Source organism: Hyposmocoma kahamanoa, unplaced genomic scaffold (genome assembly GCF_003589595.1).
Source record: "Hyposmocoma kahamanoa isolate Upper Pololo Valley unplaced genomic scaffold, ASM358959v1 182, whole genome shotgun sequence".
In the NCBI taxonomy this organism is placed as follows: domain Eukaryota; kingdom Metazoa; phylum Arthropoda; class Insecta; order Lepidoptera; family Cosmopterigidae; genus Hyposmocoma; species Hyposmocoma kahamanoa.
Window position 1 is genome coordinate 2,477,388 of NW_020653713.1, and position 26,594 is coordinate 2,503,981.

At 35.6% G+C, this 26,594-nt stretch overlaps 4 protein-coding genes across 15 annotated transcripts in view; 2 read left to right on the plus strand and 2 right to left on the minus strand.

Moving 5' to 3' along the window:
• Positions 1 to 80: 80 nt before the first annotated feature.
• On the minus strand, positions 81 to 1,315 carry LOC113226202 (U11/U12 small nuclear ribonucleoprotein 25 kDa protein-like). The gene is made up of 3 exons (XM_026458739.1): positions 1,145 to 1,315; positions 793 to 864; positions 81 to 335 (listed from the first exon to the last, which is right to left on the minus strand). The coding sequence occupies exons 1-3, from the start codon at positions 1,301 to 1,303 to the stop codon at positions 99 to 101; spliced, it is 468 nt and encodes a 155-aa protein (XP_026314524.1). The 5' UTR covers positions 1,304 to 1,315; the 3' UTR covers positions 81 to 98.
• Positions 1,316 to 12,221: 10,906 nt separating this feature from the next.
• Positions 12,222 to 12,939, plus strand: LOC113226165 (mitochondrial import inner membrane translocase subunit Tim13-like). The gene has a single exon (XM_026458699.1). The coding sequence runs from the start codon at positions 12,284 to 12,286 to the stop codon at positions 12,554 to 12,556; it is 273 nt and encodes a 90-aa protein (XP_026314484.1). The 5' UTR covers positions 12,222 to 12,283; the 3' UTR covers positions 12,557 to 12,939.
• Positions 12,940 to 12,966: 27 nt separating this feature from the next.
• LOC113226164 (serine/Arginine-related protein 53) lies at positions 12,967 to 15,554 on the minus strand. 2 transcript variants are annotated; one of them, XM_026458697.1, is made up of 3 exons: positions 15,005 to 15,554; positions 13,309 to 13,637; positions 12,967 to 13,086 (listed from the first exon to the last, which is right to left on the minus strand). In XM_026458697.1, exons 1-3 carry the CDS (start codon positions 15,474 to 15,476, stop codon positions 13,000 to 13,002), a joined length of 888 nt encoding a protein of 295 aa, XP_026314482.1. In that variant the 5' UTR covers positions 15,477 to 15,554; the 3' UTR covers positions 12,967 to 12,999. The 2 variants fall into 2 exon arrangements, with proteins under 2 accessions (XP_026314482.1, XP_026314483.1); XM_026458698.1 differs by having other exon boundaries at positions 12,968 to 13,086; positions 15,110 to 15,554.
• A 518-nt stretch (positions 15,555 to 16,072) lies between these two features.
• Positions 16,073 to 26,594, plus strand: part of LOC113226208 (patronin-like) — a 98,155-nt gene continuing 87,633 nt past the window's right edge. For 10 of the 11 annotated variants that reach the window (XM_026458747.1, XM_026458754.1, XM_026458755.1 and 7 more), the window contains exon 1: positions 18,056 to 18,547. In XM_026458747.1, the coding sequence (XP_026314532.1) occupies positions 18,191 to 18,547 (357 nt within the window). In that variant the 5' untranslated portion in view covers positions 18,056 to 18,190. Of the gene's footprint in view, positions 16,461 to 18,055; positions 18,548 to 26,594 lie in introns of those variants that run through there. The other variant, XM_026458756.1, reaches the window with a different exon arrangement.

Below are 26,594 nucleotides of genomic sequence, written 5' to 3' on the forward strand. Positions count from 1 at the left end.
TTTGTTTTATAAAGTAATTAAATACAATATGTATGTAGTTTTATAATATTAATCTTAACATCTTTATGATATTCTAGAAATAAATGTTAGTAATCATTTTATATTCTTTTCCTTTTCCTTCTCTTCTTGAAAGTCAATGTAACCTTATTTGTTACTCCGTATTCATCTATACTTCTGTGATCACAATCTAATATGAGGCCTTCGTAATTGAGATCATATGTTTTCCAAATGTATTTCCAGGATATTTTCACTTTGTTCTTTATTCTTTTTTGGTAAATCTCAAAATGCCTTGCAATCGCCTTCTTCAGATCACTGACAGTTGCACTTTGAGGGACCTGTAAACATTTAAACCAAAGTAGGTTAACATATAACCATTTTATATACACTAATGGAATGGTAAAATAAGATAAAACACCAGTGACTATGAAATGTATGAACCAGTGCCTGTACCTTTGAGGTCAAGTACTTTTATTACACTGAACATAATATAAAGTTCCGGATTTAAGTTGCGTATATTTGTTTTTTCAAACAAACCGACGTTTCGTGCCCTTTACAGGTCCCGTGGTCACGGTTGACTGAGGTGGTACAGTCTTCAACAAGTTATGTCTAATATTGATGCAAACCACCCTATTTTTTTCACTATAGTAACAATAGTTATTAATTAAACACCTAATTTTTAATTTTACAAAGAAAATGTTTCAATTTATTTAAATCTGGAAAAATAGTTTCATTTCCTGTGTGTAACAATCGCGAAAACCTAAGAACTCGATATAATATAAAGTGTTAACTTACAACAACTTTCAACACTGGTTCATCCTCCCGGTTTATGAAAATTGTAATAGCTTGGCCATGCTCTACAGCAATCTGAAAATAATTTTAGCACTTGGACAGTGATGTATATACATTATAACATATTTTTTAAAGTTTTATTTATTAAGGGGCTGTGTTCGTTATTGAATACGTCAGCCCCTATAATTAAGATTTTCGGTATCGTGAAAACGTAGAGTTTCCGGCCCGGCATTGAATTCCATACAAATTGGATGCTCATTCTATATCGCACCAGTAATAATCGGAACTTATAAGGAGGAACACCCTAACAACAAATCATTGGCAATAAGTATTTGCTTTTAACTTTGAAAATTACCTGAGACAAAACCTCTTCAAGAGTAATATCTGGAGGAAGATCTGAGAGCAAAGGATCGCAGGTCAAAAGCGTGCTAATTGAAGATTGAGTGATCTCCAGCAGTTCGTCGTGAGACAATGTTGCAGCTAGTGACCCTTCGCTGTCAGTTATATCGCACATATTTAATTTGAAATTGTTTGTTTACATTAATTTGTTCTGGTTCGCATTTTTAGGTTATTATTTGTGCATATTCAAAATTTCGAAATTGACAACTGTGAAATTAATGTGGTTCAGTTGAAAAACCGATAATTTTCTTTTCTGAAACACGTAATGCGCATCACTAATACCAAAGACAAAATATATTGTTTTTAAAAAATTACCATAAAAGAAAAAATACCCCATTTTTAAGATTTCTAAGCTTGCAGTCCTTTCAAACACAACATATTAATAAAATAGGTGTAACAGAAAGGTATAGTCATATTAAAGGACCTAAATATGTACTACGTTTAGAGTCTGAGCAAAATTTCAAATAAAAAACACAAAATAAATAAAAATAAAAGTGTTATCAAAATTCAGAAAATTATCTGAGAAAATATTTGAATATTACAAGGAAAATTAACTGACTTCTTTTATTTCTTATTAAAGAGGAATTAATTGATACCCACGGTCATTTTTTATCGATCACCGCCATCTATACAGGGTGTAATCGTTAAGTGTGCCCTGGTGATTATTCCATAAATATAAAAGATATCAAAAAGCTTTTAACTGATATCGAAAGTACGTTACCTAATAAGTACCTATATACTAAATCTATGTAATGAGTAAATCAACATCAATAACATTTTTTAAATTAAAACTAGAAATATCCAAAATATTAACATGAAACGCTCCCATACATTTTATATAACGTTCATAGTGACGCTTTAATTGACCTACTTCAAGAGGTTACAATAAGTTTACATAGATAACAAAACTGCTATAAAATAAATAATAAAACTATCTTATAATTGAAAAAAAATATAATGGCACGGTCAATTATTTGGTCAAGTGTGAGTTGTCCATAAAAATGAATAAAAATACAAAAAATCGGGCCAGCAGAAGTTGGTCAAATTTAATAAAAAGTTTTTCATGCAAATTTTTTTGATTGATATCCATCATTTCTCATATTAATTAATCCTACAAAGTTCATTTCACGATTAGTTTTGTCGGAATCAAACCCCAGATCTTCTCATCAAGCGCTCATAGAGCTAACCGCTGGGCCGTAGTTTCGTGTATACATGTTTATTTATATATCCTTATTTACTTATAATCCTGTATATATTACTTATTTTTAATGACCTACGGACCAGTAATTGATTAGATGATCGAAATTTTACGACCTGAAATATCAAAATAATATAACACACTGGGAAATAAAATTCTAATGAAAATGTGTTTCACTCCTTTTACTAAATATGGCTGAAAAAACAACTACAGCTTCCTTGTACACCCCGTACATTCATATAAGTCTCAAATCACGATTGACCAGTGATTTCAGCGTAATGTAACCCTTTATAATGTGAACATTCGTGCATTCGGGTATTTGACAAATGTCGTTGCGCTTCCGTTGAGTTACAGAAATAATAAAATTTCAAATTGTTTTCATTTTCTTTTTCAAAAGCATACACAATGTTTACACGCAAAGCTGCTGCGGAACGTCAATTGGAGGATAAACTCCAACACGCTTTATTAGAACTCAAAACAGCAAAGGCACTGAATGAGCAATTGCTAACAGAAAGAAACGATAGTGAAAAGGAAATATTGGACATTTTAGATAGGAATAGGCAATTAAAAAGTGATATGGCTGAATTGCTTATACAAATTACGGAGGTACAGTTCCAAAGAGACCAGCTACAGATTGTGGTAGATGGATTCGACCAAAGCAGCAGCGCATTCGAAGAAGCCCTTGCACGCATTTCTTCATTAGAATGTGACCTACGAGACGCATACAATCAAATAACTATAATGGAACAAGCAAGGGACGAACAACAGTCAACACAGTCGCAGTCCCTATTTGATGAGCTGATCAGCAGTGCTCCCACAATGGTTTGTGCTGTACCACCCTCCTGTTCAGAACCAATCACCACTAATCTGACTTGTGAAAGTAACTCATTTAATTCAACAGCTTTAGCTTTAAATTGTAGTAAAAAAATACTAAAAAAGTATGTCAAAATTAATAAATACATATCCAGTACAAATAAATTAATAAAGAAAAATGCAGCATTTTGTAAAAATATATCATTAAGAAAAGAACGTCAGAGTTTGTTGAATGAATTGAGTGATTGTACACAAAATCTTGAGAAAAATAGGCTTAGCTATGAATGTGACACACAGCGCCTCCAGGCAGAATTACATAGTGTAACAAATTCATTAAAATTAATAACACAGAAATATGAAACTGCGCAACAGGAGATTAAGGAGCACACACATGCTATGGATAATTTATTCGATTTATGTAGATATAATAATGACAGATTTGACTCTTTAACAAATAATCAAGTTTGCAATTGCAAAGAAATAAAACCACAATCCTCCCTGTCTGTGTGTGTCACTAATCCCTCCTCATTGTTGTTGCAGGAATCTTGTTTAGAATCAAAAAATACCTCTTTGTCAATAACTAGATCAAATTAAATTCAAAATAATATAGTTATGTATAGTGATGAAATGGGTAAAAATATAGGTTTGCAACTTAACCACCTAGGATTAAAATTAACAAATATTTGCATGCCAGGTGCAACATACTGTAAAATATTAGATAGTATTTTGTCAACTAAGTTTGACAAAGACACTTCATTAATAATTTTAATTGGCAGAAGAGGAAAATGTAACAAAAAAGATTTAATACAATATTTTTCACAATTAAATAATTTAATTAATATAAAAAAAATTATTTTGTTAGCTTTTCCCTTCAGCAATTGCCTCACAACAAGTGAAAATAATTTGAGGCATAACTTAAATAGGACATTACACAGCTTGACATTTCATTATAGTAAATTTCATTTTATGGATACTAATAATAATTATTAGTAAATATTTTTATTTGACTAAAGATAGGTATTATCTTACTAGTTATTTTAGGAGACAGATAGCAGAGATGCTATCATATTATATTAATAATTCAGCCAAATCATTGGCTACCAGACCGGCTGCTTCTATTGAGCAGTCCGTTGACATAGGTCAGTTTACTGACAATAATAATTCTGTTGAAATTAATTCAATTTCTAATTATTTAAATTAATTAATAAGACAACGGAGAGATACTCTTGCAACACATTGATAGTAAGAAACCAACCTAAAACACACAGAAATAAAATAAATTTTATATTAAACCTGGTGCACCAAAATATTCAAGGCATGAAAGGCAAAGAGCTAGAAATAGAATTATTTATTAACTGTAACAATATTGATATTCTTTGTATTACTGAACACCACTTTCTATCACAACATCAGTTCATGTTTAGCTTCAACAATCACCAGGTGGCTAGTTCGTTCAGCAGAGAAAAAGCTATTCATGGCGGCTCTTTAATTCTTATTAAAAATAATTTAAAATTTAAAGAACGTACAGATATTGTGAGCCTATCTATTGAGCGGACTATAGAGATATCCTGCATAGAGCTTGAACGGCTTGTTATATTAAGCGTGTACAGACCCCCTCATTCATCTTACGAACTATTTGAAAAAAGATTAGATGAAGTTTTAGCCAAATTAAATAATATAAATAAATATATTGCTGTTTGTGGTGACTTCAATGTTAACTTATTAGAAGATTCCAGTGCTAGCAGTAGGCTCATATCATTTTTCCAATGTTATAACCTTGTGAATCTTTTTTTGGTGCCTACTAGAATACCTTCTACTACTGCCACTTGTTTAGACAACATTTATACCAACGCCGTACCTAGTAATAAATCTATTATAAATAAATTAACTCCAGATCACTGCGGTCAATTGGCCACTTTTAATATAACTGTTGACAAAATGCCGAAAAAGGATATCACATGTGTTCCGATAAATAATGGTCGACTTAAAGCTTATAGAAATAACGTAATGCTTAAACTAACTGACATTCCGTACGTTAACGATCCCAATAAATTGTATAATTCAGTTTTCAACATAGTGAAAAGTGAACGTGATAATGTTTTTAAGTCCAAAATCATAACTATTAATAATTCATTGAAATTTAGTGAATGGGCGACTGTGGGAATTCACAAAAGTAGACAAAGGCTATATGATCTTTACGATGAAAGAACTTATAACACTAGTAACAGTTTTAATGATTTTGTTAGGAAATATTCGAAAATGTTTAAACGTGTTTGTGTGGCAGCCAAAGCAATGTTTATTAATAATAAAATAAAAAGCAGCGCGAATGTAGTAAAAACGACTTGGAATATTATAAATAGCGAAACTGGAAGGGTCAAACCTCGTAACTTAGATTTTCAACTAAGATTTAATGACAAAATTATAAACACAGGCGCAGAAGTTGCTAAAATATTTGAAAATTTTTTTACCGACATTCCTATTTTGACTACTAATTCGTTAAATTCATCTCCCACGGCCGCTGAATCCTTACTAAAACTAAATAATGCAGTTAGTATCACTAATTTAAGGTTCCCTCATGTATTTCCAAACGATATTGTTAAAGCCTTTAAGTCTATAAATATAAAAAATACTGCTGATGTTGATGGTCTTTCAGTCAGAGTAATTAGTTTTATAGTTGATTGTATTGCGCCTTACTTAGCCTGTGTCTTTAATAAATGTGTTGATGATGGTGTCTTTCCTGACCTCATGAAGCAAAGTAAAGTTATTCCACTTTTCAAATCTGGTAGTATTTCTGACCCCACCAATTTCAGACCTATATCAATACTACCAACTCTCAGTAAAATATTTGAAAAAATTATTCTAAATCAGATGTGTGCACATTTTTATAGTAATAATTTAATGTCTCCTAAACAATTTGGTTTCACTCGGGGTCGCTCTACAACCGACGCTGGTGTAGAGTTGATTAATCATATATTTGATGCATGGGAAGTCTCACATGATGCTATTGGTGTATTCTGTGACCTTTCCAAGGCTTTTGATTGTGTGCACCATGATACACTGGTCAGGAAACTTCGCCATTATGGTGTGGCGGGACGTGATCTCGACCTTCTTAAATCGTATTTGCATGGTATGGTACAGAGGGTCGATGTTAACGGTACGAGATCGTCAGGGTCTGTAATTAGCATGGGTGTCCCTCAAGGTTCAATTCTAGGCCCATTTTTGTTTTTAGTTTATATTAATGATTTACCTAGCCTTATGGAGGGTATAAAACATGAGATAGTATTGTTTGCTGATGATACTTCCTTATTATTTAAAGTTAAAAGGCACCAATGTTCCTATGACGATGTGAACAATGCTATATCTAAAGTAGTTGATTGGTTTGCTGTTAATAACCTACTTCTTAATGAGAAAAAAACAAATTGTGTGAAATTTACATTACCCAATGTTAGAGAGACGGTTACAAACATTGTAGTTAGAAACGAAAAATTTAATCTTGTGGATACAGTTGTATTTCTAGGTATGACGTTAGATGCTAAATTGCAATGGGGTCCCCATATAAGTAAGTTGTCAAAACGGCTCAGCTCTGCAGTGTACGCGATTAAAAAAATAAGGAAACTTTCAGACGTCGAAACCGCTAGATTGGTTTACTTCAGCTACTTTCACAGTCTAATGACATACGGCATTTTGCTTTGGGGTAATGCCGCCGATATCAATCGAATCTTTGTCCTGCAGAAACGTGCAGTTAGGGCAATTTACAATCTGGGCCCCAAAGTATCTTTGAGAGATAAGTTTAAGGAAATTAACATTCTTACACTAGCCTCACAATACATTTATGAAAATATAATTTATGTTAAAAGGAATAGTAATTTCTTTATGAAAAATAGTGACAGACATAACATTAATACGAGGAATAAAAATAAACTAGCTTTTCTTGATAGTCGTCTTCACAAAGTCAAACAATCATTTAAGGGGCAATGTATACGCTTCTATAACAAGATTCCGGTTGATATACAAAATTTGCCTTTCACGAGGTTTAAAACTATAGTGAAACAAAAACTTTATACTAAAGGTTATTATACAACTTCTGCGTACTTGGATGACAAAAATCCGTGGTAGTAACCCATTTAGCTCATGGAGGTAGTTTCAATCTGATGTTTCAAATAAAAAAATATTGTAAATGTTATTTACAAAGAGCAACCCCTAGAGTTTCTTGCTCATTCTTCTCAGGGGAATCTGCCTTACGAATGAGCGGTAGAGTTTAACCATTGTGACGATTTCAAGTGTAATAATGCTTACCTATGAAATAAAGATTATTTTGAATTTGAATTTGAATTTGAATGAAACCGGTTAGTTGGCAAATTCCGTAACGTATCAATCTCGCCGGGAAGGTTACATTACGAACAAATTTCGGTCAGTTGCAATCTTTAACAGAATTTATTCAATGTAACTCAGGTCTTTCGAATACACAGTGTTGATGAACCCTTTGGAATTTGTATTTGTAAATGTTTTCGGTTGTCTGAAAAATGAGACGCTAATACGTCGACAAGCGAGCGCCCAACATCAACTGATGGGGCAGCAGGCGTCACGGCGCATCGTTAAACCACTGCATAATTAGCAAATTTTGGGATAAATATTACTTTAATAATTATCAAGGCTTCAGTTGAAAACCAAAATTTAGCTGGTTCTATGTAGTACTTATAGAGAAATATCTCCATATAAAAAATATGTACAAAGTTGGATATTTTATTCTTCAATAATTCGTTTTAGACTTTAATTTTAGCCTATTATCGTGTAAAACATTAGCACATTTTTTGGCAATGTCCTTAGGTATATCATACATACATTTTTTGTAAGAGCGTTATTTAATAGTAACTAAGATCAAATGGTTTAGGTAACCATTTGATCTAGCAAAACAGTTATTACCGCTTCTCTTCCGGTGATTCGCCTTACGGGAGAAATCGAACAACATAAACGTAGTACGCCCACAGACATATACGCCCTTCACATAAAACGATATTCCTGTTGCAGGAAAAATTAGTAACAAATAAAAAATTCATGTTTTTAAGCAATTGACGTGTTTTTATTGTACACTTTGACATCCTAGTTTTTCATGTCTCCATAACAACACAAAACCATATCAAAGAGATTCATTAGCAATCTTCTTTCAATATCCTCCCTTTTTGTGGAGTTCATGAATTAAAAAAATCACAAACAAACTAAACCTATTTGGTCCATAATGGAAGCTATCGAAGGTCTACTAAGAGGCTTCGTTAGGGAATCTGCATTTTGTAGGTTTGCCCCCACACGCTTTACTTGGAGTTTTCCATCTGCAACCAGTTCTCTGACATAGAAATGTCTTATTGCTATGTGCTTTGTTCTCCTTTGCAGTTCCGGATTTTGAGCTAGATTTACTGCGGCATCATTATCAACTTTCAAAATTGGAATTTGCTTTAGAACAGAAATCTCATTAAATAGGGTTTTCAGCCTCACGATTTCGCGTGCTGTTTCGCCGTTTATATAGCCACTGACGTCTGCTTTCGACTCGCCCAAGCTATTGCTCCGCCAGCATATAGACACAGTATGCCACTTGTTGAACAACCATCTTTGAAATCTCCTCCGTGATTAGAATCGCTGTAGCAGTCCAGTATTCCCATCTCAAAATTATTTTTGTGTGTTATACCATAACTTGATGTACCTTGTAGATAACGCATTATACGCTTTACCTTTAATACATCCTCTTTGGAGGGGTTTTCCAAAGTTTACGATATAACACTAACGGCGTAGGCATTAACTGGTCGCGTTCCAATCATGAGATAAGCAAGGGCACCAACAGCATATCTACAAGGATATTATGACTTCTCTTCCACAATCTCTTTAACTGGCTGCCCTTGTTCAGAATCTCTGATCATTGGTGTAGTGACTGATTTACAGCATTCATACCGAAATGAGCTAAAACTTCTCTGTGTAGTGCTTCTGCGTAATGGTTATAGAGCTATCATCTTTATATCGCAGTTGCGACCCCAGATTGTAGTTTGCAGGCTTTGTGGTTATCTTAAGCCTTCGCTTCAGCTCTGATGTAGACTTATCTGCATCCGTTTGATGTGTTGCAGCTACCAAACCATCGTCAACATATAATAAATACTAAGAAGAATTAATTCTGTGCTCTTTTTCTGATAAATATGCAAGGATCTGTTTGACTTTGTTGAAATCCAATTGATTTCAAATAATCTACAATGCATTTATTCCAGCATCTTGGTGATTGCTTTAACCCATATATGCTGCCCAATATATTTAAGTCAACTACAGTCCACGTTTTATTATCTTATAAAGACTTTATTTCACTTTTCATTGCTTTTAACCAATGCTCCTTGCTTTTACTCTGCAATGATTCGTTGTATGTTGTAGGATCATCCATTTCAGACCTATCATCTACAGACAACATAACGTAGTCACCTAGTCCAGCAAGTGGTCGTAGCGATGATCTGTCTCGAAGAGTTCTCCTTCCTTCATTTTCTATTTCGCTATATGGCATAATGTCATCCATTATTTCTACTCGCTCTGGTAATGTCCGGTTGTTATCCACGTTATCAACTTCATCACACTCATATTGAGTTTCCGAAAATGACTCTCCATTAATTGTACTCATATCTGTGTGAGGTGCATCTTGGAACGGTTCAGGAGGCATACACTCTTCGAAAGTTTCTGGACTTTCTTTTTCTTCCTCCCTTACATCTTGAATCGTTTGTCTCTTCTCCTCCCTTACAATTGGATTCGCCGGTATTCGTAGACTTATTTCAATTTCAGAATCATTTTCATCAGACTTTACCGAATCAATATTTTGTTTCGTATTCGTCTTACCGATTTCTGACTCTAAAAATACGACGTCTCTTGAACGTACTAGTGAAGTCCTTCTTTGCTAATTTTTAGAAGGCGATACCCATCATCACCATCATAGCGAATTAAAACACATTTTTCCGCTTTCTTACCCAATAATCCGTAGGAAACGTTTCTGCTTGGGTACATGTGCGTAGCATGGACTTCCGATTATTCTTAAATGACTTATCTTTGGTTACTTATTGTACCATGATTCATATGGTGATTTACCATCTACAGGAGTGCATCCTGTTCTATTAAGTACATATGCTGCAGTACTTACGAGCTCTGCCCAACATGCGGTCGGCAGTATTTCGTGCGCGTACATTATGGCACGAGCGGCTTCAACGACTATTCTATTCTCTCTTTCACTGCAGCCATTTTGTTGTGGCGAAACATATATAGCATGACTAATCTTTGCTTTATGCCATACTTTTGTAGTGTCGATCGAACTTTCTCGTTATTAAATTCACTGCCGTTGTCACTTAACAGTTCTCTTAAGATATGACCATCTACCTTGCTTTCTTTTAACATTAGTTGAAGCTTTGAATAGACCTCATACTTCTGTTTCATGAAGTATACATAGCGGTACTTACTATAATCATCTTTAAATAGAACGTAGTAACAATATCCTTCGTATGAGAATGGGAATGGGTCACACACGTCTGAGTGCAAACTTCTGCAGGTACAACCGAACTAATCCTTGTTCCGAAAAGTCGTCTGTGCATCTTCCCGAAGTTACAACCTTCACAAAACTCCTTAGTTTTATTCGGTACCTTTATTCCGAGTTCTCTTTCAATAACCTTCTTTACATGAAATTAATTAACTGTAACGAACCTTGGCTTGTCAGCAGCACATTGACTTCGACGGCTACTGGTGGCATTACATTATTTACATTGAGTTTTTTCGTTCACCTGTAACTTTGACTATGCCGTTCGCTTTGAGAACAGATTTTTCTGTAAGGACGGTACACACCATACATCGCATAAGGTTATGATTCCTTTATGATCTCCGACTTTGGGTTTCAATTTTATATCACCTTTACCAGTGGCATCTACTTTATCACCGTTGCTGTCGTTGCCGTATGCGCTTTGTCAAATTTCTCAAACGTATGGGACAAATCTCTCCTAAATGTGACGTGACTAGTAGCTCCACTATCCAGATACCAACTATCTCTGTCAGGATATAAGCACGTGCCAGCAATCATTAGACCAATGTTACTCACAATGTTTGCATTCGAACTTGGCTTGGATGGTCGTCCATCACTGTGAATCATTTTGCGGATTTTCGTACTTTGTGTCCTTCTTTACCACAGTGGTTGCACTTTATCTTTCTACTGTTATCTTTGTTGTTATCAACAGCCAACTGGATTTGAACGAGACGTATTCTTCTGATAAGGTATCCAGGATCTTGCAAATCAGAACTACCTCCGGCAAAGAATGGTTTCCTTCGAGCTTTGTGATCTCTTTGTTTAAATGTAACCAAACATTCTTTAGCTTTGAAATGTGCGTTGCCATATTATCCTCCAGTTTCTTCTAGTACTCGAAGAACTTTTGGCAATTATCATAGAGTGAATCATCTCCGTCAAACAACCTCTTAAGCTCATCTCACACTTCTTTGGAAGACTCGAAACGCATAAGTCTTTGGACAATGTCGTCTGTCATATTGCTTATAAGATTTCTTAAAATTATGCTATCTAGTTCTAGAAACTCTTTATTAGCAATGTCTCCAACTTTTTTAGACGTTGATGCCTCCGCACTGATAGGTTTTGTAATTGGTGTACCATATCTACCTTCTAATATGTCCAAGGCTTTTGGAATACCCTATAGTAATATATTTGGTACTAGAAAAAATTAGTAAAAAATAAAAAAATCATGTTTTCAAGCAACTGACGTGTTTGTGTACACTTTGACATCCTACTTTTTCAAGTATCCTTAACAACACAAAAATATATCAAAGAGATTCATTAGCAATCTTCTTTCAATAATTCCGCGTTTAAGAAAAAATATTAAGAGCGATATCTCGTGCATTCCGTACGTCGAGTATTCCGTAGCTGCATTAAAAGTGGGGAAATGAAGTTAAAATATATGGCAATATTACTGTTGTCAAAGGAGCAGGCGAGATTTGAGGTTATTTTTTGTGTCAACCGAGTTTTTTAAAAATATTTAATTATTGTATTGCAATAAATTAGAAACCTATTACAATTGAAACATGGATACTTTATCGACGGGTTCGTTGAGCGGCACACAAAAGGAGGAGTTGATGGACCAGGTGAAACAGCAGATTGCCATCGCAAACGCACAAGAGCTCCTTACGAAGATGTCAGAGAAATGCTTCAAAAAGTGCATCAATAAGCCGGGGACCGCGTTGGACAATTCCGAACAGAAATGTATAGCGATGTGTATGGACAGATATATGGACGCATGGAACCTGGTGTCGCGGACGTATAGCAGTCGGATCCAGCGAGAAAGAAACAATATGTGATCTTCGCGGGTGATTTAAGTTGCATTAATGTAAATATAGATGACATAGTAGTACAGCATGTTTCAGATTGTGCATTGGAGTCGCTGTAACAGTTTTGTTAATGTGTTCAATAAAATGTATTTTAGGTTTGTTGCTTGTTTCACTTAAGTGTTGTTACATAAGATTGTACATGTATTGCAGCATCGGATGCGTTTATCAGCTACAGTGATACATAGAAATTATTCCAATCTAGTTTGAAAGTAACTACAACATAGTTATATATTGTTAAGAAATATAGAGATTATAAAACTTGTTTCGAAGTACAAGAACAAATGTAAAATATAATATTGGAACATGGCGAGTGTTAAAATTACTTTTCTCGACTGATTTCTAGAGATTGTAACACCTGGTTTGTAACAATAGGGTTGTTTAATAAACACAGCATTATTGTTTATGTGCATTTATTATATGTCTCCTTTGAGCATTCTCTTCCTGTATTGGTATAATTTTTTAATCCACATCTCCTTGAGTTCCTCCTCACTTGGCATTTCCTAAAAATATACATTTCTCATATAACTATGTCTTACCAACATATAAAGCTAAATAAATGAAAGCAATTTCTAAAATTCAGAATTAACCTGTGACACGTCTTAGAGACATGGTATCCCTAACAATTTGTATTTATTAAATTTCAAAACATAACTAGCATTCAAATTAGCTATTTCCAGGAACGGAAATTTACAATGAAAAATGCCTTTAAAACAATAACTTACGTTAAAATCAATGATAGAATCATCTTTCTGTTTTATTTCTGTTTCAGGCATCTTTACTGTCTGTGTGTTCAAGTCAATTACAATATTCTTTGATTCTTTTTTATTCCTACTTGAAGTAAATGATTTGGGAGCAAAAGAGTCACTATTAAGTTCTGCTAGTAGGTTCCTATCATGGATCGTGGGCATATCTTCTTTAATTTCCACTTCTTTGTAAGTGTAAGTTGGTATTTTCGTCATAGTCAGACCGGCAGCTTCTGCAGCCTTAATTGCTTTCTCCAATATTATTTCAGTATCATCTAGGTTAATTCTCTTTGGTGGTAGTGGTTTCTCTGGAAAGCAGTATGTGTTATTAATAATTGATAGTTGATCAGTAAAAATGCTTAACTAACATGCACTCTAGTACCATACAAATGTATACGATATGATAGTCATTCTCACCATGAAGGATACTTTACAATTTATTTCTACAGACCTACCTCTCATCTGAGTCAGTTCCTGAGGTAAATGCAAGTAGTGACAGTTTATGTAACCATTATGTTGCGTGGCATGTGGGATTACTTCAACAAGATTTTCTGACAATAGCAAGTTGATTGATTTAATGTGAAATGACAAAAAAAACTACTTCATTGATAATTGAAATGAATGGACAAGAATATCAAGTGACAGGACGAACAAGTGCTGCACCTGATGGTAACTTACACGCCTGTACATAACAGTTGCAGTGCCACTCAGAGCTTTAAAACACAAAAATTTTAGCGGCAGTGCCACTTCACCCGTCACTCTGAGACATAAGTTGACAAGTACCATTTCTTAGCGATGCGTGACATTGAATGTTATTAATACTAATCATTGGAATGGGCAAATCATTTGCCTAAGTCAAATGATTAACAATACCTAATGCCATTCGGTCGGAAGCATGAGTTGAATGATTATTATATTGGAACACCTCACCAACACTGCCTACCAATCCTCGGCAACAGAGAGGTTTCAAAGTGGAGCAGGTTGCCTGAGGATGTGGTTAATGCTGGTTAAAAAAGAAGAATTTGTGTCTTCTAGGTCTTTCAGTTCTAGTGTTTTGTGGACTTTTACAAAAAGATTCAGAACTATTTGTGAATTCATAGACTTTATAAAAATTCAACAGCTTTGATTTAGGCATATCAGCTTCAAGCTGCTCGCTTATTAATAATAAATAAATAAATTCATTTACCATGTCAGATGGGCTAGATGATCATGAATAGAAATGCTCTTTGGAAACTATGGACTAGTACTACTAATTATTAATCAATGATCATTCAAATACCAAAATTAGTAGGTTACTATAATATGATATACGAATGACAGGATTAGCGATTACTAACAAGTCGAATATTGAATTCATTTACAATCACGCATCAATACCATGTGCCTGTATTTCACCAATCTACTTGTTATTGAATATCATGTTTTCTGATTGAAATCTTTTTTCTCTTTTTTTTTCTTGTTGAAATTAACCCATCTGCAGTGCCACATAACAGTGCAGCGCAACTCTCCTACACTGCACAGTTACCTTAGGAAATACCCAGATAATCAGTAGGCTTGTACAATAGTAAATGATTTATTTGACTGCAATGATTTAACAGTTAATTCTAACCTTTGTAATTGTTAATCACAGAGTTAAGTATTTTGCTGTAAGTACAAATATTAAAGAACATCTCACTTGCTAAATATGCTGACAATAAAGGCCCTTTCTTAGACCTTATATTCAGCTTCATAAGGGAGGTCAAAACATCACTCAAGTCTTCAGAATACAGTTGTTTATTACCTATTTCAAACGAGCTGGAGCGGCTGTCGGAAGAGCGGGACCTCCTGTGGGACCTTTTGCTGGCTTTACTATATTTAGATCGACTTCTTGAACTGGACCTTGAGAGTGAACGATCCTTTTTAGAATGGGACCGGGAAGACCTTCTTCTAGATTTCTCATAACGATCTCTCGAAGTACTTCTGGAATAGCTTCTCCTTTTACGTCTGGTTCGAGAAGTTGATCGTTTTCTCTTGTGATTGCTAGACTCTGATCGATCTCTTGACCTCGAGCGTCTTTTGTGCTTACTCTTCTTTTTCTTCTCATATGATGAATCTGAACTATACGAGGAACTACGCCTGTCCCGGTAACGGCTTTTTTCACGCGGCATTTTGTTTATTTCCTTGACAAAATAACGATAAATGATATCGTAACCTATTTACAAAATCCAACAAAACCAAAAACCACGGCCCTCAAAACCAAAACTAACTGCCTTTTTTTCTTTGCCCATACTTTATGCTCCGATGACAGCACAGCAATTTTATTAGATTTTTTGTTTATAAGTTTGTTACTACACAGCTCTACTTTTCTACAGCTACAAACTGTTTCTTACTAACATTAGTGGCGGTGTTAGCACAAACTACTGCTTGAAATCGAGTAAATCATAATCGATTAAATTGCAATGTCCGGTAATTACCGGTTTATGTACCGTACGCACACTCAATTATCGATACTGTAACTATCGAATCCAGTACACTTCATTTTACGCATTTCTTAAAATCTTTAATACGTTTCAAAAATATTATCGACCAAAAAAGTGTTCTTTGGTTATAATTCCTACATTATTTAATAATTATTACAAATGAGTGACCTTTTTATGCCAGATTTTACGCAATTATTAAATCAGACAGTTCTTAGACAAAAATCGCAAAAATATTTTTCATAGCTAATTCGTTAGTTGGAACGTTTCATTAGGGCAGCGACCGTCAAAATCGGGCCTCGATGACGGAATGTGTGAAATTTTTAAGATGGTGAAGAACAGTGTTTTTCATATCTTCTCCAAGGGAATTTACGTTGACTTTTCGTTTCCCTGTTAGTGTAATAAAAATGCTTCTCATTCTGTGATTCTGTAGCCTGTTAACCGTTTCCGTTGACAAATAGGGCTTGGGACCTCGGAACGTGTTTGGTGCGACCATTGACACTGTTTCGGTAGAAATTGCAGAGTCCGTCGCGATTGTTATGTTTATGCTGGTATTGTGTGGTTTTGTAATTCCAAGTGAATGGTATAAAGAATTCTGATGTTTTCGACGTCATGCAGAGGCAGGAGCGTTTACATGCCAACATGGAGGCCACAGACACTACGGATACAAAACAGGTGAGTCCTGCTAGTATAATTGCCGGTTATTAACAATTTCCACTTCGCCCGCTCATGCTGACCCGGTATTCGCAGTATTTGCATTACAGTGTTGACGACACTTGCATCTGTTTTCTTTATGCCTGTGAATTAGAAACCATCGTTATTCGTAATAAAATCGTGATATTTTTCCTTGTGCACTAAAAATGACTACTACAACACTATTCTTAAGTCACCACAGGCTTATAGTAGGTGTAGGACTTGTAAATTAGTGTAGAATGATATAAAAGTGACAGTGTCAATTTTTAGTTAAACCACAACGGCCCAAGGCAGTTTGTGGGCGAAGTGGTAGGCACCCACACTCTGCAGAATAAATTATTTGTTTATTAGACCAGACCATAGCTATGTGCCATACATGTCATAGTCAGGTAGGTGGCCTTTGTTTCTTGGTTTTGTCGATGAGATCAGATTGAATTATTTAATTCACTTTATTGATGGAATTCTTTGCTAATTATCTTTTTCGGTTTGGTTTCTCATACGGTTGCCTATCCGATCAAACCAGAGACCTTCAGCAACAACTTATACTGGAAGATTTCTTCTACTAAGCTTGTCCATTCTTGCCAAGTGGCCTATCTTGACATTTATGTGTATGCATATATAGGTGTTTATGTTTATTTGTTGATGCTTTTTGTAACGTGTTTTGGAGTTCCGAAGTCTCCGCTCTTCACTCAGATGCTATAGTGAATAGAGAGAATTTAACAGTGAAATGTATCAGTTTACATATTTTTTAAATATAATTTGAACGTTATATTTGTAATACATTATGTTGTACTTCACAAATTCAATACTGATGATGAAATATCTCCATAGCATAGAAGTAGATGGTAACAACTATTTTTATATAGTGCAAACATTATATTATTATTATTAATAACAATTTTAATTTTAGGCAATTGATATATCTAAATGAATTGGCAGATTAAATATCTTACCACCTGTATTTGTAAAGACAAAATAAAAAAATAATTACATTAAAATTACAATTTAGCAAGCTATTGTGCACATGATGCACATAAGGACAGAACAACCTGACCCTCAGGTCATACTTCATCATGCTCAGAACCAAGTTAGTGCTGGCCTGTGGCCACAACAACTATATTACCATGTAAATGATTAAATGCGCATGATTTTTGCAATTATTTGAAACATTTAAAAATTTGTCACTAAATATTATGTGTCATAGTTTATTATCCTAAGACTTCTGTAGTGATAATAAATGAATTGTATGATTTCATGTTAAAAGTATTTTTTTTTTTATTTAACACTATTTACTAATTCACTAATGTTATACATAAAATAATAATAATTAGCTCTTTAAACATGTTTATCTTAAAGAAAATAATTATAAATTGCTTGTATATGACGGTCAAAGCAATGAAGTTGATTATTTTATTGTACTACAGTCCATAAGAAACCATGTATTAGATGAGTCATGCAAATTGATGCCACTTAAGTATCATTTACAAATCAAAACTATACCAATAAGGTCTTGTTAGATGCTATACTTCCTATGACAACAATACTAAGGGCAAACTCAAAGATAAAAGACATGAAGGTGTATTTAACCAATAATTAAACCCTACAGGCTAAACCAATTGTCAGCTATTAATTAAACCTGCTAATATAAACTTTAAAAAAGCTTTAAAAACTTTTATAACTATTGTATATTTTGAAGATGAAGGCACATTTTAATGTTACCTGATTTCCCTCAAACGGCGGAAGTAAAAACCAAACAGAGTTATCTAAAGTTTGTCATAGTCGGTAGGGGGGCGCGTGAAGCTCTTAGCATCGCGCACAGTAGAGTCGCGTCTCGCGCGCAGGTCGCGTGCGCGCACACCTTGAGTGATGTCACTAGGATACGTGCGGCTAATGTTGTAATAGTTTTTGGAACTCGGATTGCGTGTGCTTGTGCTGTGCTGTGTACTATGGTCGCGATGGTGGCCTCGGCGTCTGGATACGGCACGTTGCGCCGTTTTCTGAGCGCTCCGGAAGGCCAACATGATGTTGAAGAGGTGGGCGCAGCCCCAAGCACTTCCGTCGCTGTTTCGGTGAGATTTACCTATGAATGTTCAAGATTTTCTCTTTATATTTAAACGTAAATCACAAACACGAAAGTTTCGTAAAAAAATGATTCATTTTTTCCGACACAAACGTACGCGTAATGATATAAATTCCACTTCTAGATAGTTAATCTCGTGTGTACAGCTGTGAATTAAGCACTGTTACGTTGTGGCACTTGGAATCGTTATGAGTATGGAATGTTGACTATAATGACTTGTCGCTTGCGAATATTCCTGAAGATGATCCGTAATCTGAACGTACAAGCGACCGTTATTTGTTTAACCACTACCGATAGCATAGTTTAAGCAAAAAATTTAAAACGCAATGCCGGATATCGTTGTAGCTAGTATTATATCAGTCCAACGCAATTTATCAGCACAAAGCTTTAGAAAGTTACGTGTTACACCTCTCGAGAATGCCAGCTCTTGTCCATTCGCAATTGCTACCACTGCTGCAAAAAATTCGATGTGAATAATGATTAGTCCAATAACTTCATATTTTGATTTAACGTGTCGTAACGAGATTAGTGTCGTTAAGTCCCATCAACCTATTTTGGATGCTAAAAAAAGAACATGTGAAATTCACATTAGTTTATGGTGTTAGCCGTCTAGTGGCGGGTCATTAACCCAACTTTCCTTTTGATTATTTCGACGCGTCCGCATCGATCGGAATTTTGCCCTTGGCCACATGAAACTATGTATTGTGTTTTTTAAATAGTGATGTCATGTTCAGGAATATATGGGATACGGCCAAGGTTGGGTCATCAGACCGTGTCAGTGGCTCTACGATCACGGCTCGTTGGTCTCCGCCCGCGAAAGGAGCTCAGTGGCTACCGACCCAGATCTGTTGACGCTTACTCGCTTTTTACCTGTTCAAATTAATGGGGAAAATGACGAGTCTCATCGCAAATTAAATTGAAGTGTTCCAGTTGCTCAACGATACAAGACAGTGCACTTATGAGCGGTCTGCATACCTGTGAAGCTTTTCAAGCACGATTTACCGCACGAATCCCATAGATAAATTGTGATAGCAAATTATTAGCAGTACCGCTTGGCTGGATTTCCTCGCTACTGCCTTGAGAACTGGTTTCGTTCCCAACGGGTTAAAATTCTTTATAAACCTAGTCTTCACAGTTCTCGTTGTTAAAGAATATGAAAGTCATCTCCAGGTTTAAAATGCTAACGTGAAATATCCCAATAAACAACACAATACGTGCGCCGCGGTGCGTAGAAATTCAATCCACGGCGATGCGCTGATAACTGCTGATGGAATTGAAAGATGCCAGGGGTAATTCAAACCGATTGTTTGAGCGGTTTCTTTCCCCAGTCGATTGTTCTCGATAATACCCGATTTGAATAAGCAGTCTCAATGTCTCACTTTCGCAATTCATTTCGTGGACAAATTGCAACTTGCTACGCTACAAAAGTGTAGCGTAGCGCAGAATGTTGTTTTGCATATCTTTTATAGCCTTTGAAAAACCAAGGATAATCACTGAAAAGTTTAAACGCTTTATTGTCACAAATGTTAGAAGTTGACTAATATTTTTGCCCAAGGACACTAAAATTTCTCAGCATTCGGAAAACGTTATCTGTCGCCAGTCCACACCTGTGCGGCTCTGCAGGTGGACCTAAACCAGTTAAGCAACTACTTGAACTATTGGAATTCCCTTTAAATACGTAAATGAACCAACTTGTTTATCTCTTGAGTAATATTCTCAAACTACTAAACATTATAATTATAGCAATGGTTTAGTATGGTCTGCTAGCGACTGGAAAATCTTTTAAATCATTTGTGTTATACAGTTGGAGTGTGTCTCTTATTGTGCACTCTCATTCAGTTAGAAACTGGACCAGTCTCCCTAACAAGAACGCACTTACACCTTTAACTATCAGGTGTCCGCAGAACTGGAAATGCCGTACCGGTTTCTTGCGCCATCGTCGCATTGTGGTAGCACTGTTGTTGTGCACACTTCCGCCCACGACTCTCTTAAAAGGCACAGGCCTTGTTACATTTGCCCCACGCAGGCCCAGCGAGGATTTTGCAATATTATCATTGGAATCACCTTGTCGGAAGGTTGGTTGTTAAATTTACTGCATCTCCAACCAGAGATTGCATATTATTTAATGTGTTTTTGATTTGTTAGTCCTTGCTACCGATTACATTAAGATTTCAATCTTTTTTATGATTTTCATGTTTATCAATTCCAGTAGCAATAGGCTATTGCAAAGTGAAATCAACTGTAATTAATACTCTTTTATTATTGTGAAAATTGCTTTGATTAGTGGATCATTTGATTGCTTATACAAATTCGATGCGCGACGATAAGTAGAGCTTGCCGAACGATCTAAAGTTTTGAAATCGTTAGGAGTGATTGAATTTTATTAATAAACAGTGGATTACGCTCAACCACCGTGTGAAATAGGAAACTGTTTTTGGAATCTGTATTTAGTATAGCTATCGGCGATCATGTTCTTTGTCGTAATTATATTCATCTATATAATTACAACGACGTTTATCTCGGTAGCGGAATTTACTCAGTATTGCGGTACGTTATTAACGTAATACATACTAAATACGTAAGTCGGTATACGAGTCACAATATCATTTGCGAGTTGACTATTGAGATATGATGAATGAGCTAACGTGTTTAAAAAAAGACATTGATTAGGGCACACGTTGTGATTGGTCGAAGGTGGGCCAGGTAAATCTCGTGTAGGTGGATTTCGCCTTGAAACGGGTTTTAAATTCTAAGCCTTCGTGTTCCAATTTTCGGCTAAATCTTATTTACTTGCCTGAAATCTCGAGTTGGCGTTACCTAGGTGTTTGATGTAGATTTATCCAATTGAGTTGCTAAGAATGTTTGCTTTTAATCACCGATGTAAGTACAGCAAAGTCTACCGTTAGAGCTCGATATGTTTAATGTATTTCTGTCGGTGACGCATCGGCCTTTGACATAACAACATATACCCATATGGTACAAATATTACCTGCTATGTGTTGTGTCCATACCATTTTTCTCCTCACGAACTATAGCGTAATCGTAATTTGTAACACATAATTAATTACACACATTTGTTACAAACTTAAGTTTTTTTTGTTATAGAGATAATTGTTGTATCGTAACTAACGTATTTAATAATTGACTAAATATGGCGTGAAAAATTGCCATTTTTTGCCATGTTCCAGTTAAAATAGTAATAGTAACTATATTGTGTAACAGTATCGCAAAGTGAATGCATGACAATTATTTAAGATCTAACAAGAAAACCATTTTTGTTGTTATATTTTTCTGAGAAGCTTTTCATTTGCTGTTATTCTTATGGAAGGTTATTTATCACGTCAAACTCTCATTAAACTCGGTGGCCCAGTGATTAACACTGTGGAACCTTGAAGTGGTAGTCACGGGTTCGATTCTCCGTAGGAACAATTTCTGGTCCGGCCGAGACCAGGTAAGGCTGCGATTCCACCAGAGACGAGCGAGGTAGCTAGACGGTGTGCGAGGAAAATATTGACTAAAAAGTGGCTAGGAAAATGAAGTAATCCTGTTGGTAGATGTTTTCCTCGCAGAATAAGGTTAGTATGGAAATGTCGGCTGATAGGGGAGAATGGAAGAAAAATACATGTTGTGCCGGCACCACCTAGCGTGGGATAAGCACAGGAAGAAGAAGAATAGACCCCGCCTATCTACTCGCCCGTCTCTGGTGGAACCACAGTCTAATTGTGGTTTACTAGCACATTACATTATTATTAATTGATAATTATATTCAGCCACTTAGAGTACAATAGAACAATTACGTATTTAGTTTCGCTATAAATATCTCTAATGCAACATTACTTAATACAGAATGCGGTACTCATTACTTTGAAGCATTCATATAAATTGATGGGCGTCGGAGAAAGCGAACGGCCGCTTTCATGTGGTCTGGCGAAGTTACGTACCACCAATAGAGGAATTGCCTCTTGAACGCGTATATTTAACGTATACAACGTTGCCTTTAACCAATCGCTTAGTCTAGCAGTATTGGTGTTGTTTCTTGGCAATCACGGCACATGTTATGTGCGACCGTGGGAATGTGATTCTCATTCGGAGTCTTGTTCTTAAGAAATGCTCCAAGTTGTTTACTTCTCTGAAAATAAGTAACATTGATTTATATTTAATTATATATTTTTATATTCGTGTATTTTTTGTGAATTAACTCCACTATTATTTAATTTTTAGTGTGGAACGTAATCATCTATAAAACATATATTTTAATTACCTCGACGCTTCGGACGTATAGCAATGTCCATAGTCTCGAAGGGAATGAAGAAGCGGGTGTCAACATCTAGCCGTGCGAGATTTTGTAACTACTCGCACTCGGTCTTCATTATTTATTTGTGCACGAGGGTTGTCATTAGACCGACACACAACATACTTATGCGATACTTGATGTCGTTTACATTTGCTGATAACTCGATCCCACGACGATGAAAGTTAAAAACCGTCTTCTCGATTGAAGTTTTTTAATTTCAACAGCTTGACGTACTATAGTGATGACGTAGAAAGGATCTTGGGATTATGAAGTTAATTTCAGTTATTTTTGTCCTGTTTCCAGCAAATGGTTTGCATTATTCAGGGTGCGATATCAGTTAAATGTAATATTGATAAGGTATTATTTACGCCTATCCCAGAAAAGCCACATTTCTCTCTGGGGACAACGAAATCATCAACTCTATTATTGAGTTATCTAGGAGCGTATCTGTTATTCAATCTTATATTGGATTAGATACGGTGTGGAGGTGAATGGTCGAAGAATTGGTAACGATTAGCAAGTTAAGGGAATTACAAATAAATATATTATACAGAATATTTCAAAGTCAATGTCAAATAGTCGTTTAACCCATAGGTAAAATTTTACACTTGAAAACGTAATTTTGTAAGCTACTGCTCGTTCAGTGTGCTGACTTCCATAAAACAACGAGCAAGAAACTAGGGATTGGTCTTTTCAAATAAATTTAAATGCTATGGAATACACTTTGAATCATAATTGTGTACAATCTAGATTTATGTAGTTTTTCCACACATCTTTATCTCCACACGCTTAGAATAATAACGCATAGAATGATAGTTTCATATCAAACGGACTGTCACAAGTGAGGCAAAAATCAAATTCATGTAGGCTAGTTTTAGTAGTAGGTTAATTTTCGTTTTTAGTGAATATTTATATAAAAATACGAGTTGAAACGCATTACTTCCTTGTGGAATGTGATGTTAGTATCTATTTTATGTTTGTCTGACGTATTTTTACACCTATTTACCGCACATTTCGTCATTTTTAGCTAAAATTCTTGATCTGTTCGCGGTGCAAGTTGACCTTGAGCACTGAAGGCCCGCCCGCTCGTGTAGGCCCTTTGGGCGCGCTTCAATTTGCCTCACTTAGCGTTTGCGGACTAGGTTTCTATGCGTTATTATTCTAAGTCCACACGTAGTTTTAAATTTTGTAATATAATTTATATAAATCAGTACACACCAACTTCCTGACCTCACAGCCACTACCCGGAACACTCAAACCAGTAGCAATTTAGAAAACCTTGTTTCGAAACTGGGACCTCCTCGTGTAACACCCACAGTGCAAATCGTTGGGCCACAGAGGTTCATTTTTCGTCATCATTGATCATTATGTGAGTTGAATTTGTGAAGGTACGTGTTTGACTTATTGTGATTGTATTTAAAATCAACACGGGTATTTTTTTAATGATACCAAGTCACTGGATGAACAACTCGTGTGTCTAGTGGTAAGCAACACGCCTATCCATAACATCTTTGCGGTTTAAAGCTCCGAGTGGCACTGCAACTGTTATGGACAGGCGTGTAGCTTAACATCAGGTCTTTGGCACGCCTTGGTCGTCCCGTCACTTGATACTATAAAAAAAACATAGTCACCACTTCAGATTAATACCATGGTTGGGACAATTTCTCCACCAACAGTTGCACTTGATATGCACTTGGCTTTGGCCCGTGCGTTTTAGTAAGAGCGATTACGCACGGCGCTAATCGTCTACCTTTACACGCGATCTGTATAGAACAAAATTTTACAATAACAATTACCAATGACTACCTTAAGCGTGACTACAGCCGCAAGCAAATGTTGCTACTTATTGAGCTGTAGGAATCAACTTATTCATTCTCGATTGATGAGGTCAGAATTGATGAAAACGTAAACCGGAAGTGAAGGTGCGGTAAGTAAGAGGTTTGAGAACGGCGGTTATGTCATGACCGATAATCCTTGCAAGCATCCAGGCAAATTGGTACGTATGACGAAAACTTCTTGCACTTGTATTTGAACGTTTTGATAAGTAAAATTTACGACCGGAAGTTATCGTAGATATTGGCCACCTATTTTTAATAACACTAGTTCTACAGTATCAAACCAATTTATTTATTTATTTTATTTTTGAGGGCACAAACAGCTCGTATCGCAATAGAAATTATGTTAAATAATTATAAGCAAAACCAGTACCTTACTGATTAAAATGCAATAGCAAAATACAGCATTGACAACACTAAACAACTAAACGATATTGTACACACACACATTACACATTATAGAAGCAATGTTACGTTACGCAAATTAGATTACTTTTGTCTTAGAATAATAACGCATAGAAACCTAGTCCGCACACGCTAAGTGAGGCAAATTGAAGCGCGCCCAATGGGCCTACACGAGCGGGCGGGTCGTCAGTGCTCAAGGTCAACTTGCACCGCGAACAGCTCAAGAATTTTAGCTAAAAATGACGAAATGTGCGGTAAATGAGTGTAAAAATACGTCAGACAAACATAAAATAGATACTAACATCACATTCCACAAGGAAGTAACGCGTTTCAACTTGTATTTTTTTATAAATATTCACTAAAACGGAAAATTAACCTACTACTAAAACTAGCCTACATGAATTTGATTTTTGCCTCACTTGTGACTGTTCGTTTGATATGAAACTATCATTCTATGCGTTATTATTCTAAGACTTTTGTACTAAAAAATTAATTAGATTAAAACCTTCTTAACGTACGCCAGTTTGTGTTAAATATCAAAATCGTAAAGAGCAGAAACTTGTTTAAAATTATTGCTCGCATGCCATATAAACGAATTCCGTTTGTAATTTTGTAAAGCGACAGGTAAATGAATTAGTGACTCGTTACGTAAATGATTAGCTGGAACCCGTAAATGAATCTCAGACAGAAGCAATACACTGTAACATCACATCTTGAGACGCAGTAGACCTCTTTGTGAAAAGTTCGTCCATGGAAGTACTGCCACCTTACCTGTTTATGCCGCCAAGTAGTGTGAGCTTTACTGCGTTCCTTGTCATCTGAAGCTCTGCGTGGCACTGTATCCGCTTACCACCAGGCGCACGACTTGTTTGTCCCGTCACGTGGTGTCGTGAAAAAAAAATCAAAAACAGCGTTTTGAGAAAAAACTGCTGAAATATATTTTTCGGAATTTTTTTAATTTTTCAGGGTAATAATATAAAAAACATATCTTTGCGTTTTTTATGATTATTAAGTAACTGGACGAACAAGTCATGCTTTTGGTGGTAAGCGACACGCCCGTTCATAACATTGCAGAGCTACTCAAAGCTTTTAATCACAAAGATCAGGGGCCGCTGCCACTGCGGCCGTCACCCTGTAACGATAAGTTAACAAGTCCCATGTGTCTGTAATTTCACCAGTACCCTTCAAAACTGGAACGTAATGCTCACATTACTGCTTGGCGGCAGAAATTGGTCTAGTATCACTATTTCCTGGGTTGAACTCTTTCAAAAGTACTGCGTAATCGTACTTCGAAAGCATATTTAATATGAGTAATACATGTCATCTACAACAATTGTTTCGCGAGTGTACTTTTCCTGTGACTATAATCGATTGTAACTATTTTTTTTTTTTCTAATTTCTTGCCTTGTTTTTACAATAAAAAAGAACTGTTCGACCTTCATTAAGACTGTGGCTTTATTAACCAAAGTTCTTGGAGAGAGTGGCTGTAAACGTGACCTTTA